The sequence below is a fragment of the Sceloporus undulatus genome, chromosome 6 (genome assembly GCF_019175285.1).
Source record: "Sceloporus undulatus isolate JIND9_A2432 ecotype Alabama chromosome 6, SceUnd_v1.1, whole genome shotgun sequence".
Classification (NCBI taxonomy): domain Eukaryota; kingdom Metazoa; phylum Chordata; class Lepidosauria; order Squamata; family Phrynosomatidae; genus Sceloporus; species Sceloporus undulatus.
Genome location: NC_056527.1, coordinates 109,464,631 through 109,481,893, shown reverse-complemented (window position 1 = coordinate 109,481,893; position 17,263 = coordinate 109,464,631). Strand labels below are relative to the sequence as shown.

The 17,263-nt window shown below is 41.0% G+C and overlaps 1 protein-coding gene across 2 annotated transcripts in view; it reads right to left on the bottom strand.

The window, feature by feature from the left end:
- Nucleotides 1-1,166: 1,166 nt before the first annotated feature.
- Nucleotides 1,167-17,263, bottom strand: part of LOC121932453 (NACHT, LRR and PYD domains-containing protein 1-like) — a 17,443-nt gene continuing 1,346 nt past the window's right edge. The window contains exons 2-13 of one of the 2 annotated variants that reach the window (XM_042471083.1): nt 14,216-14,299; nt 13,388-13,423; nt 12,524-12,585; nt 10,023-10,087; nt 8,602-8,825; nt 7,357-7,610; nt 6,584-6,712; nt 5,918-6,059; nt 5,780-5,800; nt 3,998-4,060; nt 3,172-3,231; nt 1,167-3,005 (exon numbers count right to left, since the gene is read on the bottom strand). In XM_042471083.1, the coding sequence (XP_042327017.1) occupies nt 2,725-3,005; nt 3,172-3,231; nt 3,998-4,060; nt 5,780-5,800; nt 5,918-6,059; nt 6,584-6,712; nt 7,357-7,610; nt 8,602-8,825; nt 10,023-10,087; nt 12,524-12,585; nt 13,388-13,423; nt 14,216-14,299 (1,421 nt within the window). In that variant the 3' untranslated portion in view covers nt 1,167-2,724. The remainder of the gene's footprint in view (nt 3,006-3,171; nt 3,232-3,997; nt 4,061-5,779; nt 5,801-5,917; nt 6,060-6,583; nt 6,713-7,356; nt 7,611-8,601; nt 8,826-10,022; nt 10,088-12,523; nt 12,586-13,387; nt 13,424-14,215; nt 14,300-17,263) is intronic. The other variant, XM_042471084.1, reaches the window with a different exon arrangement.

The window sequence follows — 17,263 nt, the reverse complement described above, 5'->3', positions numbered from 1 at the left end:
AGTCTCCTTCCTTGGAGGTCTTTAAACAGAGGCTGGATGGCCATCTGTCAGGGATGCTTTGATTTGGATTTCCTGCATGGCAGAATGGGGTTGGACTGGATGGCCCTTGCGGTCTCTTCCAACTCTACGATTCTATGATTCTGATTGTCTTTTCTTCCTCCGAGGGTGACCAGGTGTCCTCCTTTTCCAGGACCTGCCCTCCACATCAACCTTCTGCCCAGGAGGAATCCTCCAAATGTCTTTCATTTTGAGCAGGGCTAATTAAGAAGCATGGATTCACATTTATATAGGTTTGGAGTTTCTTTTGTATTGGGCTATCCTACATTTCAATTGAAGTGTCCTACATTTTTGTGGTGCCTTGCCCTCCTTTGCAGTTACGGCAAACAAACTGCAGAAATAACCCAGCTTGACATTGCTTTACTTGCCCTGGCTCAGTCCTAGGGAATCCTGGGAGGAGTTGTGGCACTGGAGCTCTCTGACAGAGGAGGCTAAATGGGCAAGTTACACTCTCTCAGCCTCAGGGGAAGGCAATGGGAAACATCCTCTGAACAAATCTTGCCAAGAAAACCCCATGATAGGTTCGCCTTGGTGGTGGTGGTTGTGTGCCCTCAAGTCATTTCTGACTTATGGTGAGTCAAAGGCGAACCTATCATGGCAAGTTTCTTCAGAGGGGATTTGCCATTACAGTCCTCTGAGGCTGAGGATGTTCACCTCTTTCTGAAGGTGAACTCTGCCAAATGTTAACCATGGAGTTGTGCTAGAGAACCTAGAGGTTCCTAGAGAAAACACTTCTCTAGGCATTTGTAGGTCCTCCAGCATAATTCTATGGAGTTTGTCACACTAGGGTTCAACAGGATTTAAACAAGATTTTAAAAAAAATTAAAAATGCAAATGTGGGAAGTTTATCACACAAAATGGCAGCCAAAGTGAAATAACGTGAAGTTAAAACAAACATAAAACAGAGAAAAGGGGCAGCTTTTTACTTTCGGAACATTTTATCATCTTTGCTTTAACTTCGCGTTATTTCACGTTAACAGTGACGTCGTGTGATAAACTTCCTGCAATTGCAGGTTTTTTCTAATTTAAATCTAATTTAAATCTCATTTCTCTCCTATGATCAACTTCTGGCAGATGTTGACCATAGAATTGCACTGGAGGACCAGGAGATTCCTAGAGAGGTATTCTCCCAGGTAAAAAGAATAATGTTGTTGTTTTTTTTATTTGTGGTTTTCCTATATTGACGGGGGCCCTTCAACCCTAACCCCAGTGAATATGGAGGGACTGCTGTATTTTATTTCAGGATGTAGATGTGCAATGAGTTATATGAACCCACATTTGCAAGCTGAAGCTTTAGTCAAGGTGGGGATTTACCACCTCATAATTTCTTATAACCCAATTTTATGCCATGGAAAGATAGATAATCCCCCAAGTCATTTCCCATCCCACACACACACACTTAGTACACCCACTCAGTTTACTCTGCCTGTTCCCAAAAATCCACAAATGCCAGATATAGTTATGAGCTGCCTGTCACTGTGATATCCTTTGCTGGGACACTGGATACCAAAGAGTTTCCTTCTTTCAGCTGTTGCATTAAATAATTTAACTAAGCCCTGTCCACCCACGGAAACAAGTAGGAGTTATAGGACTTGCACACAACAATGTCGGGCATTTGTCCCTAGAGGTCACCATAGAACCAGGATAGAAAGCTGCTTCAAGGTCCAACCAAAGGCAGTTAACAACAACAACTGGAGAAAAGTACTAAGAAAACCATGGACAGCCAAGAAGGCAAACAAATGGTTTCTAGAACCGATCAGGCCAGGACTCTCTGGAGGCCAAGATGCCTAAACTAGCCCTTATCAGATGAGTCTGGAACTGGGGGTCTTCCGCACTGGGTGGTTCGAATTCACGTTATTTCTGACACCAACTGTATGGAGGGATGAAGCCACATGAGAACAAGCCAAATTATAGCTTTTCTCTAAACTATAACTTTTCTCCAGTTGGTGAGGAAAGTATGGTCTGCAATGTCTTTAGACTTCCCCCAATGTCTGGTGGGAAAGTCCCAGAATGCTCCTAGGCTGTGTGAGAATACATTTTTAGCATATTTCCCTCTTTCTCCCAGACCATTTTAATCCCTTTGGTTATGTGCCATCAAGTTGTTTCCAACTTATGGCAACCCTAGGATGAATCTGTCACTAGGTTTTCTTGGCAAGGTTTGTTGAGAGGGGGGTTGACTTTGCCTTCTTCTGAGGCTGAGAGACTGTGACTTGCCCATGGTCACCCGCTGGCTTTCCATGGCTGAGTGAAAGGGGGGATTCAAACCCTGGAGTTCATAATCGTAACCCAATGCACAAACCAACATACTGGCTCAGCAGAGGCTTTTTTTGAACAGGAAATGACTTTGGGCTGAGCAGCAAACACAACTTCCTGCAGATTCTGTCTTTCTGTAAAATACAAGTGGAAGCATTGAAATCATTCTGGATATGCATCTGGATTTCTGGGAAATAGCACTTTCCTTTTGTGGCCCCATGGCTCTTCAAGAGCATCAAAGCCAAGAAAGCAAGACAATGCAGGTCAGGCAATAGCAACTGCTGTTCTGTGCAGATTCACAACATTTGTGCTTTGTGTCCCATTAAGTTCATGAATAAGAACAAAAGCACTGAGGCCACAACAGGACAGGCATTTGGCAGTATCATTTGTGGCTTCATTTGGTCATTTGTGGCTTCATCTCCCTTCAAGGTCTTCAATAAGGAACTTCTGCTTGTCCTTCAATGCCTCATAAAGCTGATCCTTGCAGAAGCGATTCCAGCTTGGCACCAGCATATAGAGCTCCCGCATTTTATTCTGAGGGGTGTCCCTGGAGAGAATTTTTTGGTATTGCGCATAATCTATGACGGTCCCATAAAGCGCATCCAAGACTCCCTCCACATTGTTGGTCCGGTCTATCAGCTTCTCCCGGTGCTGCTCAATGAAGTGCATCCCTGGTGACCCAGGTTGATGTTTCTCTGGAAAAGAGGAAAATATGTAGAAAATTTGTGGTAGAGAATACTGTAACATCTCAGATTGTGGGGAAAGGTGAATAACCGAACACCTAGCTCTACCACCAAGCAACTCTGCTTTCAAGATGGTTGGAGGGATTAAAAGCAGCTGAGAACAGAAAGAGAGACTCACCATTTCTTTGGATGGCATCAGCTGTGAGTGGTGTGTGGGTCTGCCTGCTGACAGCAGCAGCTGGGAAAGAAAGAAAGAGGAACGATATGCATAAACTGGGAAAAGGGGGGGGGGGTCCATAAGCCACATGTGGTCCTAGAGATTATTTTGGGTCTGTTTTGTTTGCCTTCAAATGCTCCCAAACACCCACTACAAGGTGTGTGAGGCAACCTTCTCCCCCATGGACATTTTTATGCATGGGAGCAGCCTTTTTATCAACAGGAACTGACCCAGACGTTGACTCAAAGTTCATATTTTGTTGAGGGGAGGGGGGATGGAGGAACAAAATCATGGAGATGTGGAGTACGCATATGCCCCACATAGTAGGGGTATGTGAGTACAAAATTTCTAGATGTTTTCCAGGGGGGATGGGGCAAGGAATGCTGCCCTTCAAGGTTGCCCAGGGGATCATCCCAAATGTTGCCCATGATAATGTAAGAAAAATGAACCAATTCCTCTGGAATATGACTAGGTAAAGTGTGGTTCTACAATTCCCATCACTCTAGACAGGATAGCCAATTGTAATGTAAATGGGAGTTGCAGTTCAATGGCATCTGGAAGGAGATTGTTGCTCATCTCAGATGTATGCAAAACTACCAGTAAGTAAAACAGCCCTTTGTGGAACTCCATCATTCAGCAAATATGGAAGAGGTGCAGCATATAGTAAGGGATATATCAATGCATAATTACATATAAAACACTACACAAAATAGCAGCAGGAATATTTTCCGATGAAAATCAGCACTGGAAACTTAAATGCTGGATCAGCATTATGCAACAAACTTACTTGTACAGAATTCGTTCTTCTCCACTGGGCCATCAGTAGACTGGCCTGCATTTTGTTTCTGATCTATAAAATTTAGTTGATAAAATAAGATGTGTGTTTGTGGTCTAGAAAATTAGGAGAATATTTTCTTATTGCACAGAAGTATATTGCAAACTGACTAATATGAGGAGATTAAGCGTTGTTTTGGCAGAGTATAGCTTCTAGGCACAGAACTGGCTACGAGTAGAATTTGTCAAATTCAATGTGTATGATTAGAAAGGAGGAGATTAAATAAAGTACGTGGGACTGTTTCCAGAAAAGAAAATGAGAGGATTTAAATGTCCCTTCCCTCCCGCTTCACAAAAAATCATAGTCTGAGAACCTGCATAGGAGATTACCTGGAATTTTGTGTGAACTCTTTAACATCCACCTGGGGCAGATAGGCCAGTTGGCCAGTCAGGTAAGGTGTAACCCTCCAGAAGTTGTGGACTACAATTGCCACCATGCCTAGCCATTGTAGCCACAACTAGAGAATGTCAGGAATTGCAGTACAACAGAAATGAAAAAAATCTATTGGGCTTGGAAATGGAGGAAGAAGACTCTATGATCAAATGGGCACAGAACCTGTGACACTCAGTACAGTTGACTCGATGGGGGGAAAACTATAAAAGGGAACAAATATAGTTTCCCAGAGTCTAAATAAACATTACTATGAAATGTATTGTTGGTGGTACCTTACTCCAGATAAAATATCTAGAATTTATTAAAATAAAGAGAACAAATGCTGGAAATGCAAGAAGGTATGAGGAACCTTTTATCACTGTTGGTGGACAAGTACTAAGGCAAGGAAATATTGCAGCGAGGTTCATAATACAATAATGAAAATCTTGGGAGAATTTTGCTTAATCTGGTCAGGTACCATTTGTGAATCATCTTTATCAAATTTTCTTTTATATCCATACATAATGTGAATTTCAAATCTTTTCCCCAAGCTTTTTCCCAACTTTCCAAATTTATTGTGTGTCCTATATTTTTTGCCCAACTGATTATACAGGATTTAATCCTTTCTTTCTCCAATTCTAATTTGAGACAGAATTTATATAATTTTGAAATCAGCCCTTTCCTTTTGTCGTCACAAATGATCAGATCTAATTCCGTTTCTTCCCTACTTACACCTGGATGCTTATTATCTATCCTATATCGTTCACTTAATTGTAAATATGCAAACCATTGAATTTTGATACCGTTTTCTTCTAATTCTTTTTTGGATTTCATTATAGTTTTTCCTTTTTCTGTTTTTAAGATATCTTTGTATCTCAACCAGCTTCTTCCCTCTATGCCTGATCTTTTGAGCAGTGCTTCGTGTGGTGAAATCCAGTCTGGGATAGTTCTGTATGTTTTCTCCTTGTATTTATTCCATACCCTTGCCAATGAACTTCTAATTATGTGATCATTAAAGATTTTATTCTTTGCAATCTTCCTATACCATAGATATGCATGCCATCCATAAATTAAATTAAAGCTTTCTAAATTTAATAATTTGCAATTTTCCAAAATTATCCACTCCCCTATCCAATCAAGACAGCATGCATTATAATATAATTTCAAATCCGGTAAAGCCAGGCCTCCTATTTCCCTACTGTCTGTTAATGATGACCATTTTATTCTTGCTTTTTTGTTTGTCCAAATGAATTTCAATATATCTTTCTTCCACTGGCCAAATATTATATAGTTTTTTATTATTGGTAGATTCTGGGCTAGTAGGCATTTTCAAACACCGGATATTCCCACAGTCTTCCTCACCTTTTACAGGATGCAAATCCTCTGAAAGAAAATTACAAAAAGAGCGAGTTGGACATAGAAGCCAGGTAAAGTAATTTCTGCCACCCTAAATCCAATACTTTGGTTCAGTTATGGATTTCTCCCTTGGCCCAAACTCACCTCTTCTTATGTAGGCTGTCCAAACTAATTCATTTTTTTTCTTCTCAACCAGGGAAAGCCGTAGTGCATCCTCCATGTGATCTGCAAATAGTTCAAGGTATTGATGCTCCATGTCTGCAGACAGGTATTTAAACTCTAGTTTCTGTGGAAATGAGTAAGAGCTCAGAGTATGTCAATATTGCTTAGCCAACAGATTTTCACCAATTTATTGTTTATTAGATTTATATACTGCCTCTCCCCCAAAATGTAATTCACTTAGCTCACCTTTCCCCCAATGAAATACTATTGCTTTTGAGACAACCAACTGGAATTGCCAGTTTCTTCACTGGGAAGATCGTGAGCCAAAGCTTAATATAAGTAAATAATACAACAACAACAACAACAACAACAACAATAATACTGTTTATTTATAGCCCGCTTTTCCAAAAAATGATCAAAGCGGGGTACAGCATAAATATAAGCATAAATATGAATATAAGCAATATACGATATACAAACATACAATATAAAAACATCATAAAAAACATCCCAGTAATAAAACACAGTAAAGAATAACCCCTTAAAGCATAACTGAACCCTGAGCTGGTAGCAATGTAAGATTTGCACTCCTTCCTCATTTATTTGGTAGGTAGTCTGGCAAAACATAACATCATGTCTATGTCTCACCTCTGGATGGATAGCTACACCAACAATCTTTTCCAGAAAGAAGTGGGAACCAATAGTCAGAGCCTTCATGGTCGCAGGGGGTTTTCGAACTCTCTGTGAATCATAATTCAGTTCATGCTCATGGACAGCCTGGGAAAAGGAAACAAGATCACTTATGAAACAGGCAGGAAGACACTAAATGGTTCTTGGGCTGCGTTCCTTTGGAAGAAGCAACTGATCATTTTTATAACAACCTACCATTATGTAGACATTTTAGACACATAAGGGAAATTAAAACAGCTTGGGATCAGGTTGTCTTGGGGAACAACTTTGAGCTCCTAGGGAAGTACTTTAGACCAGAGACTCCATTTGAAGAACTGAAGACAGAGCCCTGGAATTTGTCAGTCCAAACTACCACAGAAATCAAGGTGCTACAGACAGCAATCATGAAATGAGAAACCAATTGTTCCTACTACAATGAAAATGGGTTCTACATCAATACTGTACTAGTATTTATTTTTATGACCCATTCCATTCTGGACATGCCTAAGTGTTCCTTATACTGTATGTGCAAATGTCCTTTTTTGGGTAGTGCTGGGCTGGAATTCCCTCACTTCTTTTGCAGAAACCAAAACCTGCAGCTCTTTACTAAAACTGCCACTGAATCCACCACAAGTGACTATTCTGTGCTCTGTGGCAAACAGACAGGATCGAAGAAGCATCTGGTTACCTCCCCATGCTAGTATGATTTGCCTGATCTCTAACACCTGAGAAAGTTGGAGATTCCCAGTTACCTTTTTAAGGGAAGAGTCATTGGGAAGGAGGTAGAGGTGGAATTTCAGGATTGGGACTCGAAGGTCTTGATACAGCAGGGCCACTGCATGGGCCTTTATCTTCCTTTTAAACCACTGCTTCTTGAGAACAGCTCCACGGGAAGAGAAAGTGGGGTTTTTCAACTTCACATGAAATGATTCCACTCTGTCTGGCCTCTCCAAGCTCATCCCGTCTTTCATAAAGTGTGCAATACGGATTTTAGAGTGGACGTTACCTGCCAAAGGCATACAGCAGCAGCTGGTTTAAGATGTGAAAGAGCATCTCTGATTATTAAGACCTTTAGCTCACATAGTCCTGGCTCAGACCATGATCGTTCTTCAGGTTCACTGTGGTGTAGTGGTTTGGGCACAGAACAAGGGCTCTGGAGACCAGGGTTTGGATCCCACTCAACCACAGAAACCTGCTGGGTGACCCTGAGCATGTCATACTCTCAACTTAGATGAAGCAGCCTTTCTCAAACAGTGGGGCGGGCCCCCCAGGGGGGGCACGAGGCTCCATAAAGGGGGGTGCGAGGCTCTGTTATGCAGAGGTGTACTTATAACAATTTTATAGACAAATGATACTATTTACAGTCGCGCGGGGGGCGCGAAATGTTTTCTTCTTCCTAGGGGGGGCATGACAGAAAATAATTGAGACGCACTGGGATTCAACGGCAAGCCCTCTATGAAAAATCTGATGATAGGTTTCACTTACAGTCACCAGAAGTCAGAAACGACTTGAAGGCACACCAGAAGAACAAGAAATGTTAAGCCCTGTTACCACTTCTCCTATCTTGTTTCATATTCAGGGTGTGGAAGTTACACATTACAAGTAACAGTTTGACCTGTGATGTATGATTTTTTTGTGTAATGATATTATGATATTACATTGTTACTTTTGAAAAGTAACAGCAAGCAATGTATTTTTTATTTTAGCATAATGAGTAATGTCTACTTGTTATACAGACTTCCATTATTATTGTATTGGTGAGCTTTTGGACATGTTAGGCCAATTTTGAGTATTTTTAAACTGAATTTAATTTTTGTATGTAATTAAAAAAGTAAAAATTTAAAGTTTACTAATATGTTATTAATGCATTATTAGTATTATTATTTCATATCAGATAATGTGTTTTTAACAAAATGATCAATATTAATTGTAAGTATTCCTATTTAAAATTCCTCCAGCTATGCTTATATATGTTCAAGTCTTGTTTCCTTTCATACCTTGAAGACACAGGAAGTGAGGAATATGAATTGCTTTTATAGCTTCTTCTGGATCTGCCTGAATATCAAGCAAAGGGCCAACAATGAGCCAGTGTTTTCTTTGCTCTGCATTCAGATGCTTTGTCCATGAATCAAAATGATAGGTGAGGGTGACAGGTGCTCTCACATCAAATATGAAATCAGTAATGCAGCAATGGAAGGAGCCTCTCTTAGTGCATTTCAGTCTGAAAACAATAAAAAGAAAGACAAAAGAAAAAAGGATTTTGAACAGGGATCCATGCAGCTTCTTATTGCCATCCTAACTGATATAGCTTCAAAATTTTCAGGGTACTCTCAGATCATGAAAAGTTAGTCTGTTTCCCAACTAAGCCCATGTTATTGAATCATTTCCTGTATTGTTATGTATTTTATATGTATTATCCTACTGTAGAGGCAGGCTAGCTCCAACAGGCCTCTCTGGAAGATGATTAACCATCCATTAAGAACTCAAGCCCTCCCTCCAGTCCATCTCCCCTGATCCAGGCCTCGGAGATAGAGAAGAACTGCTGGACCTCATTCCCTTCCCACCACCACTCTCTTCTCCTTTTGTGTGGTGTCTTTTTAGATTGTAAGCCCGAAGGCAGGGAACCGTCCAATTAAAAAGATTATATGTACAGCGCTTTGTAAATTTTCAGCGCTTTATAAATAAAGGTTAATAATAATAATAATAATAATAATAATAATAATAATAATAATAATAAGTCCAATATTATTTGTTTCTTGGTTCATCTCCATCTGATATGTTCAAGTTAAAAACTGACCTTAGGACTTTTGCCCCTTCACCAGGTGCTCAGTTATCTGAGACCAGAGAGGAATCCCAACCAGATTCTCCACTGAGGTAGGAAAAAGAGGTCAGTCAAGGTTCTAGGCTTGAAACTGTGTTCCAAAAAGTCTTGGTGTAAAGCCGAGGTGGGCAAAGTGGGAAGAGGATGTAGAGGGTATTTCCACCACATTTGGAGCCCCCTTTTGATTCCGTGGACCCTGATGGGTCAAAACAAAATCTCCACATTTCTAAATTTCAAAACACCCAGTGGAGCACAGGAAGGCCCTAAAACATGTCCCCCTCAAGGGCATTTGGGGGTTAAAATTATTTTTTTGTGGGAACACATGCATGGTTGTGTGTGGTCCTCTTGGAGGGTAATGCAGCCCCCAGATCTTCCAGAGTTGCATACCGCTGGTGTGAAGTTATCTGCTGATCTCTGTTCCAATACACCATTGTACATGTAAGCAGCATGCATGTCCTAGAAAAAGCCCTCCCTTCGTTCTTATGTGATCACTGGAGAGTCAAGTAAACTGAGCATGTCCTGTGCAGAAAATTCACTTTTTGTAAAAGCAAAATGTTTGAAAACCACTGGCCAAAGCTAGATATTCATGGTGCTCACCTGTAAATATTGTAGCCCCTTTCTGGATCCAAAATAGTTTCAGGTCTGATGTTTATTGCATGATCCTATAACAAAACAGTAATCTTTGACAGAGGCTTCTCATTTGAAGTTAGAGTAATTACCCCCCCCCCCACCAGAGATCTCTAGGCCTGATCCCCACCCATTTCAGTTAGAAAAGGTTCTTCCACACCTGTTGTGGTCTGTATTTACATGATCAGAAGAGCGCAGCCTCTTCTGATTTCTAAAACACAGTCTCATTGAATAGTATATACTTTTTGGACTGGTAGAGCCAGTATGGTATACAGCTTTGAGTGTTAGACCAACTCTCTGGAGTTCAGAGTTGAAATCCCTCATTCAGCCATGGAAACCTACTGGGTGACTTTGGATACTCTCTCAGCCTTAAGGGAAGCTAAAAGCAAATCCTTCTCTGAAAAATATCTTGCCAATAAAACCCCCTGATAGGGGCACTTTAGGGGCACTATAACTGGGAAATGATTTGAATGCACAAAATAGCAGTATGATGGGGTGCATGATGAGGTGAGCTCCTGTCACTACTCCCAGTTTCTGCTAACCTAGCAGTTCAAAAGTATGTTAATGCAAGTAGACAAGTAGGTACCACTTGGTGGAAAGGTAACAGTGTTTGGTGCAGTTATGCTGGCCACATGACCATCAGAGCAGTCCTCAGACAACACTGGTTCTTCAGCTTTGCAACGGAGATGAGCACCGCTCCCTACAGTTGGTTATGACTAGACATTCACATCAAGGGCGTATCTTTACCTTTACCTTAAAAAGATTAAAATGAAGCCATGCCCATGTCCAGAGCATTTACATGCATATGCAAAGGGGGTGGGTGTTGGGGGCATTTTTCTGCTAATGGGAAACAAGGGCATTGAACAAACTCCTCAAAATGTCACGTTACCACCCCCCAACAGAGGTGGCCAGATGTCTACTTCTGGTTGTAACCTCCCCATGAGCCCTGTGCTGTTACAGGGAGGCACACACATGTGCTTTCAACATGCCCTGTCAACTCATGAATTTCACAGGATACCCTTAGGCAAGGAACACTCGGAGATAGTTTTGCCAGTTCCTTCCTCTGAAATATAGCCTATGGCACCTGGCTTTCAGTCTCCCATGCAAGTACTAACCAAGACTAACCTTGCTTAGCTTCCATGATCAGATGGAATCTGGTGCCTTTAGGGTATTTATGCCTTGCACTGGGAGGCATCTGCCATTTGTTTAAAAGGTGCATTGCCATTTCTGGAGCCTTCTTTAGGGCCAGAAAAAGTAAGAGTCTGGGGAGTCCAGAAATTTTTCAGCCTTAAAAACATTCTTTGGGGGCACATGTGATTCCAGGGCTTCTCTTTTTCCACCCCTTTAGAGGCCAGATGCATCCCACTCATTCCTCTCTTCTTCCAAAGGCCTTGTGAAAGGCATTCCCTACATCTCCAGTGAAAGTAAAACATGGGCAGTCTACAAGGAGGATAGATACCAGAAAAGAGAGTCTGCCCTTGGAAGACTGATAGATGGAACAGAATAAGAATCATAGAGATAGAAGAGACTTCAAGGGCCATCCAGTTCAAACATTTGGAAGCAATAGAGAAGTTCTACAAGCCATGTTTTTTGTAAGATGCAGTGATAGCTTGTGACATCAAAGGCAGTGAATCCACCGCAGTCTTTAGTTTGGGCTTTAAAGGAGCAATGCAAGCAACCCTACAATAGATCTACTACTTTGGACAGATCATTTAAATTTTAAAGTCAAGCCCAGAGTAGATTCACCAGTCTACTGATATGGAATTGACCAGCAAAATTTCTGGTGATGACAGCAAAGCGACTGGTCACTAGAGAGGAAGCTTGTCCTAGTGATCGCCACAGCAGGCACATAAGTACTCAAACCCTTATCAGTCCAAACCCGGAGAAGAATTCGGAGGGCTCTTTGTGTCTAGAGCCTGGAAAGTTACTTTTTAAAAATAATTTATTGCAATTATTCTTTCCAGGATTTGAGAAGTATCTTGTCAGTGTAATTGTTATGGACCAAGTCATCTTGAAAGAGCTGCTGGAAAAGCTATGTGATAATGACTGTTCCCAACCTGGTATGTTTGCATTTCCTAGACTAACAGGATTGTGGCACCTTACAAGCCTGGTGTAGTAAAGTTTGGAGCGAGAAAGACCTCTCTGTGGGAACTGAGGCAGACTGAAGGAAACTGCCCTCATCACCCCTTTCCTAGACAGGTATATCAAGCACAGCAAAAGCACAGTGTACTATTTAGCAACCAGAAATATCAAGCTTTAGGGAGCAGAATTAAATTATGTATTATAAATCATCACTATTAGCTGTTCACCAATCTGGACATGATCAATGTAAATAAACCCATAAAAGGAAGGAATATTTTCCATAGAAAACTAGAAATTTAAATTCAGGAACCCCACATTAAAAAAAGAAATCTATCTGTGCATCACTCCTGTACATGAGTGATATGAATCAGATGATTTCAGCCCCTTACCTCTCTTGGACACCGAGGGCAACTAAATAATATCTCAAATTCTTCTGGGTTCTTCTTTTCCTCTGCAAATAGGGGGATACAATTAAATGACAGCTTCCCACTCCATAACACTCACTTACTTACTCACTGCATAACATGTGGTCCTTTAATAAGAGCGTCCCCGGTGGGTAGCAATAGGCTCTGAGGTGGGGACTTACATACATTCACATGAATGGATGGAACTATTAATATATTTAAAGCATAAATAAATATTGACAGCAACTGAAGAGCCACTACCCCAGAATCCTGTCAGCAGCCCTCTTGAAGAGTTAAGAGTCAAACTGTTTGAATGGACCACTGAAGCCATCACATCCTCTCCCTACTCTCCCAATGTGGCAGGGACAGGACTAATTAATGCTCTATTGTCCAACATCTTCAACTGCTTTTAAAATGTCCCAGTCTTTCTCTCTGCCTCACTCTTTTCCCTTTTGTCCTTAGTTTACTTCACTTGCTGCAAACTGAGTTCAAAGTGCAAAATTATTTTGCACCCAATTATCTCTGCAGAAGGGAAAGCAGAATCTTGCACTTCCCAGTAGACTCAGGTTAAAGCAAAAAACTCCAGGCTCCCCTGGTTTGTGTATTTATCCTTATTAACAACATTTGCCAGCTAGGCCACACTTGGATGTTGCTCAGCCACATGCAAGCCAGATTTCATCTGTGAAATGTTTCAAAAATGATTTCGAAGTACAATAAGCTGATTTTTATAATATGGTTTTATTTGCAAAGTAGTTTAATCCATTAATTATACCTTTGTTTGGAAAGTGAGCTACTAAAAACCTATATCCAACCCTAAGAACCTTAGTCTATTGTAATTTTGGCCCTTACCTACTTCCAAGTTGTACGACTCTGCTATAGCACCTGCTGTGGAATGAAAAAGAGATTCCTTTATGCATATTGTAGTGGCAATACTATACTATCCAAAAAAAAGTTAATCATAAAAGAAACATATAAGAGCACCCTGCCCATTCCAGGACATTTCAATTCCAGTACCATAAAATCATGCCATAGCACCTCATATTCTAGGAAGAAAGACATGATTATAACAGGCACGAGTTACTGTAGACCAGGACTATGGATCTGTCCTTGTTCTGGAGCATGGAGAACTTTAGGGAAGTTCTTGGATATGTTTAACATTCACAAAAGGATTTTGAAATGTCTGGGTGAGGTAGTGAGACTGGATCGACAGTATAAGTAACGGCACAGTTCTGACAGGTGAAGCCAATCCTTTCTGACAGAGTACAGCACTCTACAGGACATTAGACAGCATTATGATTGCACTGTGAGGCTGGAGCTGATCAACTCAGATGGAATTGTTGTCCCAGCAAAAAGGAACTGAAGAGGCTGATGTGATGGTCACCGCTAATCTTCAGAAACTCCAACCTTGTTTTTACTAAGTACAACCCTTAAAAGTCTCGTGTTCCTGTACAGGATGATAAACTGGCCCATTTGTTTTCAATAGAAGGAATGTAGGTATGAGGGACTGATCTTCTATCACTTAGGAAATACATATCCTGTATAAAATTGGTCATATTATATGAATGCTATGGAATGGGGGCTGCTTTGTAAATAAAAGACCATCCTCTTCTTAAAGGTACCATCATAAATGAAATCAAGAAGGCAATTTGCTTATTAGTATAAGAGTAATGTTATTACAGAGATCTCGTCTCGGAGGTTTAGGGAGGATCAAAGTGATGCTTTGTTCTGTTATTTGCCGGTCATCTTCATCTTCATCTTCATCTATAACAAACAAAAGAGAAAAAATAAACACAGAAATTATTAATGGAACAAATACAAGTGTACTTCAGTTAACAAAGTAGATGTTTTCCTAGGCATTACTTCTTTAATAGAAAGTTTAGTAGCAGAAATAACATGGAAAGGATAGCATGCAATGGGATCTTGCAGTACCATAGAGATTAACTGAAAGACAGAAGTTGGTAGCATGAGCTTTCATAGACTTGAACCTTCCTCCTCAGAAACCTGCTTCCACCAAATACATCTGAGGAAGTAGGTTCAAGTTGATAAAAGCCCATGCTACCAACTTCTGTCTTTCAGTTAATCTCAAAGGTGCCGCAAAATCCCATTGCATATGCATACTCATTTTCCATGCATAAGATGGCTATATCTTTGATTGAATGAGCAGTTCCACATTTCAGCAAACTTTTCATTCTGATCTATGCAATATACACAGGTGAAATGAAACAAGCAGGTCAAGTAAGCCTTGCATAACAGAATTTTAAACTTTCCAGAGACTGCCTGAAAGCTTCTTCCAAAATGTATCCAAGAGACTTTTGCTTTCACCAGCCTCTGCTTTTCTTATTTTTTTCCAATTTGGAGGCCAACTCTATAGATCTATGCTTTTTTTAAAAGTCATGCTAGAGCTGGATGGAGAGGAAAGCTTATCTGTTCTTCCATTTTCTCCTTGTTCTGCTTTTTCATGGATGCTCAGTAAGGGATTCTGGAGGCAGCTGCTATTTATTTGCCTGCTGTAGACAGGTAGACATAGCAAAAGTAGGATTGCTTGAAGTAGGATCTGCTTTCTTAGCTCAGGCTTTATTGCACTGTTTACCAGAGCCTTATTGCATTATTAAACAAACCCAGCAGGCGAACAAAAAGACATCTTTAACTTTCTCTCTCTCTGCATGATGCAGTTCACTTTTGTTCTCTTCAGGTTGTAATAGTGTGGGAGAGGGTCGGAAAAGGGCCAAAACACATTGCAGAAATAAACCATTTTGAGACCACTTTAATTGCTCAGTGCGAGGGAATTTTCAGAACTGTAGTTTTGTGAGACATTTAGCCTTCTCTATCAGAGAATTCTGGTGCTACAAAAAACTATGCATCTCGGAATACCATAGATTGAGGCATGGCAGGTAAAGTGGTGCCAAACCACTGGAATGGGGCTTGGAGGCACTGTTCTACAGTGGCTGCATTCTTTCTTGGAGGGGCGTTCTCAGAAGCTGGTGCTGGGGATTCCAGTTAGACTCCTTGGCCATTGGCCTTTAGGCTCCCTCAGGGCTCAGCCCTGTCCCTTATGCTTTTTAACATCTGCATGAAAACGCTGGGAGAGGTTGTCTGGAGCCACCATACACTCCAATTCCCAGCATTCCATAGCATTGAGCCAGGGCAGTTAAATTGGTGTCTGCTCTCAGGCAACCACAAACTCCAGTTCCCAGAATTCCACAGCACTGAGCCAGCTCCGCTCTGGGGCCACCACAAACTCTCATTCCCAGAATCCCATAGCATTGAGCCAGGGCAGTTAAAGCGGTGTCTGATCTGAGGGCAGTTCCCAGAATTCCACAGCAGTGAGGCAGGGAAGTTAAAGTGGTGTGAGAGTGGGTTATCCCTGCAGTGTAAGGCAGCCCAAGTGGGCCCTTGGCCTGAGGTGGCGCCATCTTGTTCCTCTCCTTATTCCCATCCTTCCTTACTGACCAGTGTTGCCAACAAGCCTCCAAGATATTCCCCGGCATGTTTTCCCAAAATCCTCGGAATTCCCCAATATTACTTGGAATATTCAGTCAAAATCCCCGGAAATTCCCTGTAATGTTAATATGGCGGATCTTTTGCAAATAAATGTAACCCTAATTGAATAAAAAACAATTGTAACTTATTTCAGCTCTTAAAATTACCATTGAACCAAACAAAGAATCTTTCAGCCCTTCTCATACTTTTAAGGTTTTTCTTTTGGCATGAAGGGGTCCAAGGAGCTTTGTGCTAAATAGAAACGTGTTGGGCTGCAACCACACTGCAGAAATAATCCAGTTTGATGCTCCTTTAACTGCCCTAGCTCAGTGCTATGGAATCCTGGGAATTCTAGTTTTGTGAGATATTTAACCTTCTCTGTCAGCAAATTCTGGTGTGACAACAAACTACAATTCCCAGGATGTCATAGCACTGGGCCATGGCAGTTAAAGCAGTGTCAAACTGGTTAATTCATCAAAGTGGCACCAAACTGCATGATTTCTACAATGCAGATGCACTCTTAGGTTGCATCCACACTGCAGAAATAATCCAGTGTGACACCACTTTAACAGCCATGGCTCCATGCTATGGTATCCTGGGATTTCTAGTTTCTTAAGGTGCCAGAACTCCCTGACAGAGAAGGCTAAATGCCTCACAAAACTACAATTCCCAGGACACCTTAATCTGTGGCAGCAAAACTAACAAAATATCTCAACCCTTCAAACATTTAAAACTATTTCTTTTGGCACAAAATTTTACAGCCGCTGATTCGAAGTGGCTACAAGCTACATATCCCAGGATCTCATAGCATGGAGCCATGACAGTTAAAACAGTATGAAACTGGATTGTCTCTGGAGTGAAGTTGCAGCCTGAGTTGGGTCCAAGACACATTGCAGAAATAATCCAGTTCAAGACCACTTTAGCTGCCCTGGCTCAGTGCTAGGGAACCCTGGGAATTGTAGTTTTGTGAGACATTGAGCCTTCTCTGCCAGAAAGAGCTCTGGTGTTTTATCGAACCATTTCCTGTATTGCTATGTACTTTATATGTATTAGCCTACTAGCCCCACCACCTTTCCCTTCTCCTTTTATGTCATGTCTTTTTAGATTGTAAGCCTGAGCGCAGGGAACCGTCTAATTAAAAAGATTGTATGTACGGCGCTGTGTAAATTCACAGTGCTTTATAAATAAAGGTTAATAATAATAATAATAATAATAATAATAATAATAATAATAATAATAATAATA